General features: G+C 26.8%; 1 protein-coding gene across 1 annotated transcript; it reads left to right on the forward strand.

Moving 5' to 3' along the window:
• The first annotated feature begins 347 nt into the window (after window positions 1-347).
• On the forward strand, window positions 348-1,381 carry LOC127079935 (putative expansin-B2). Its single transcript, XM_051020285.1, has 2 exons — window positions 348-543; window positions 747-1,381. Exons 1-2 carry the CDS (start codon window positions 348-350, stop codon window positions 1,379-1,381), a joined length of 831 nt encoding a protein of 276 aa, XP_050876242.1.
• The last annotated feature ends 1,265 nt before the right edge of the window (window positions 1,382-2,646 follow it).

The following is a 2,646-nucleotide window of genomic DNA, read 5'->3' on the forward strand; positions in this document are numbered from 1 at the left end:
GAGTGTCCCCTACCTCACAGTAGGAATCCATGCACCCCTATACTTTTTAGACAATACAAACATCAAAAGATATAAAAAGATCATGTAAATTTAAAGTTATATTAAATATTTTCTATATTTAAATCTTTAATAATAACTATTTCTATTACTTGATGTATAAATTAACTATTCAATTTATAAAAAGCTTTAATAATAAATATTTCTATTATTTGATGTTAAAATTAACTATTCAATTTATAAAAAGAGTGTTTAAAATAACTTTTACTATTTCAAAAACTATGTTACGTAGGGTTATTATATATTGACATAATTTCATCCACATAATACTCATTTTAACAAATCACATTATGAATGCTCTTCTTCGTTGCATGATTTCTCTTGTATTATTCTCTTCTCTTCTGATAAATCCTTGTTATTGCTTCAAAAGGAATCCATTTAATGTTTCTCATTTTGAAAAGGATAAGGATGATGATGATGATGATGATAAATGGCAAAAGGGAACAGCTACACATTATGGACCTCCAAATGGTGCTGGATCAACAGGTATAAATAAGTATTCAATATAACATGCATGCATGCATGTTGTTCTCGTATGTTTTTTTTTCTTCATGTAACTTAATGGATGGAATTTCATCTTTTTTAAAATTTGCACCTCACTATATTTGCGAATTGACTTAACAAAACAAAAATTATAGTTGTTCTCATATTTAAATCATAGACGATATGATATATTTTTTTGTGTGTAGGAGGTGCATGTGGATATGGTGATACCGTAGAAAAATATCCGATTAATAAAATGATATCTGCTGCCGGTGGATCTATTTTCCGTGGTGGAAAAGGTTGTGGTTCTTGTTATAAGGTGAAATGCACAGAAAATAGTGAATGTTCAGGAAAATATGTGAGAGTGACTATAAGTGATGAATGTGGAGGATGTGATAAGGATCATTTGGATCTAAGTTGCACTGCCTTTGCTTCCCTTGCAAAAAAAGGCGAAGAAAATGCTAAAGAACTTCTCGATGCTGGACGCATTAAGATTCAGTACAAAAGGGTTGCATGCAATTTTGGGAGGTCAATAGCCTTTTTAATTGATAGTGGAGCCAACCCATATCATTTTATTGTTCAAATACAATATCAAAATGGATATGGTGACATTGAAAAAGTTGAATTGAAGCATGGGCATAAATCAAAAGTATGGGTTCCAATGCAACATTCTTGGGGTGCAAGATGGTTTTTGAGCAATAATGGTGTACCGTTGAAACCTCCATTTAGTATTAAGCTCACACAAAGTGGAAATGGAAAATCCAAGACCTTTAAAGCTCGTAAAGTCATTCCAAAAAGTTGGAAACCTGGCCAACTTTATTGGTCACGTTCTAATTTATAGTGTTTTTATCTATAAGAAGATTCCAGCTATGGGATATATAGCATTGTATATATATAACATTGTAATATAGCTATGGGATAGATAGGCAAATTCTTATCTACCCACTTTAAAAAGTTGGGTAATTTTATCCAACCTAGTTGATAAAATTTGAATGGTCCATATGTCCATTTTAATATATTATTAGCAATACATGCTACTATTTTATAATTATAAGTTTGCCCCAAATACATTAAATGCAGATTATCATTTCCAATTCAATTGACTTTTCACTCTTCTACAATTTAGATCATCTTCAAGTTCAGCTTATTTTCACTCTTTCACGTTCAGCTTATGCTCAAACTTATGTAGGTATATGTTACTCCACTTCAAGCTTTCAAATTAATATATAAATATCACCATCTTTTTTTCTTTTATATCAAATTTTTAAACATTTTATTTTTGATATTTTTAAATGTATATAAAATATACTAAAATAAACTATTAATATATTTATTATATTTTAAAATAAACTAATATTATTAAAATATTTTATTATAAAATTACATTATCTTTAATTTAATTTAATTGAAACTAATATTGAGACTTGAGTTGACCCAAAATTTTAATTAACTAAAGATTATAAGTCGATTTTATACTTAATCAAGTTAAGTTGAGTTTTAATATGAAACTCTAATTTTTTTAACAATAAATAAACAAGACATATTTTATTATTAATAATAGTAAAACTAATGACTATTTTATAATTGTTCATGGTTAAATATTAACAATATATTTTGAAGTTACAAAGCCAAAATTTAATCAAGTAAATATTGTAAACTGATCTAACAAAAATATAAATATTTTTGAATTCTTATTTTCCTAAAATAAAATAATAGATTTGCAATCCTTTAAAAAATAAATTATCACTATCACCTATTATAAAAATCATAACTTTTATTTTATTTTAATATTATTATAATCATTTACAAAAATATTAAAAGAAATTATCAATCGATTTATTTTATATAGAAATCATAAAATATTATTAATTAAAACAAATTATATTTAATATAAATTGACAAAAAATATATTATTTTAAAAGTGTCCTCCTTGGCGCCACGGTCCACAGTTGGAAAGAGTTGGTTGAGAATGATCATTTCTAGTGTGACACTAGTGAATTGTGATATGAGAAAGTGATGATGGACATTCGGGATGGTGATCGTGAAAGTTTTTACTTTTATGTTTGTTAGTCCATTTTGCACGTTGTGCATGGCCTAATGTTGAAA

Source organism: Lathyrus oleraceus, chromosome 5, assembly GCF_024323335.1.
Source record: "Lathyrus oleraceus cultivar Zhongwan6 chromosome 5, CAAS_Psat_ZW6_1.0, whole genome shotgun sequence".
Taxonomy (NCBI): Eukaryota; Viridiplantae; Streptophyta; class Magnoliopsida; order Fabales; family Fabaceae; genus Lathyrus; species Lathyrus oleraceus.

Coding starts and splice junctions, on each gene's coding strand:
- LOC127079935 (XM_051020285.1), top strand. CDS start 348: ATGAATGCTCTTCTTCGTTGCATGATTTCTCTTGTATTATTCTCTTCT. Junction 544..746: donor AAATGGTGCTGGATCAACAG/GTATAAATAAGT, acceptor TTTTGTGTGTAG/GAGGTGCATGTGGATATGGT.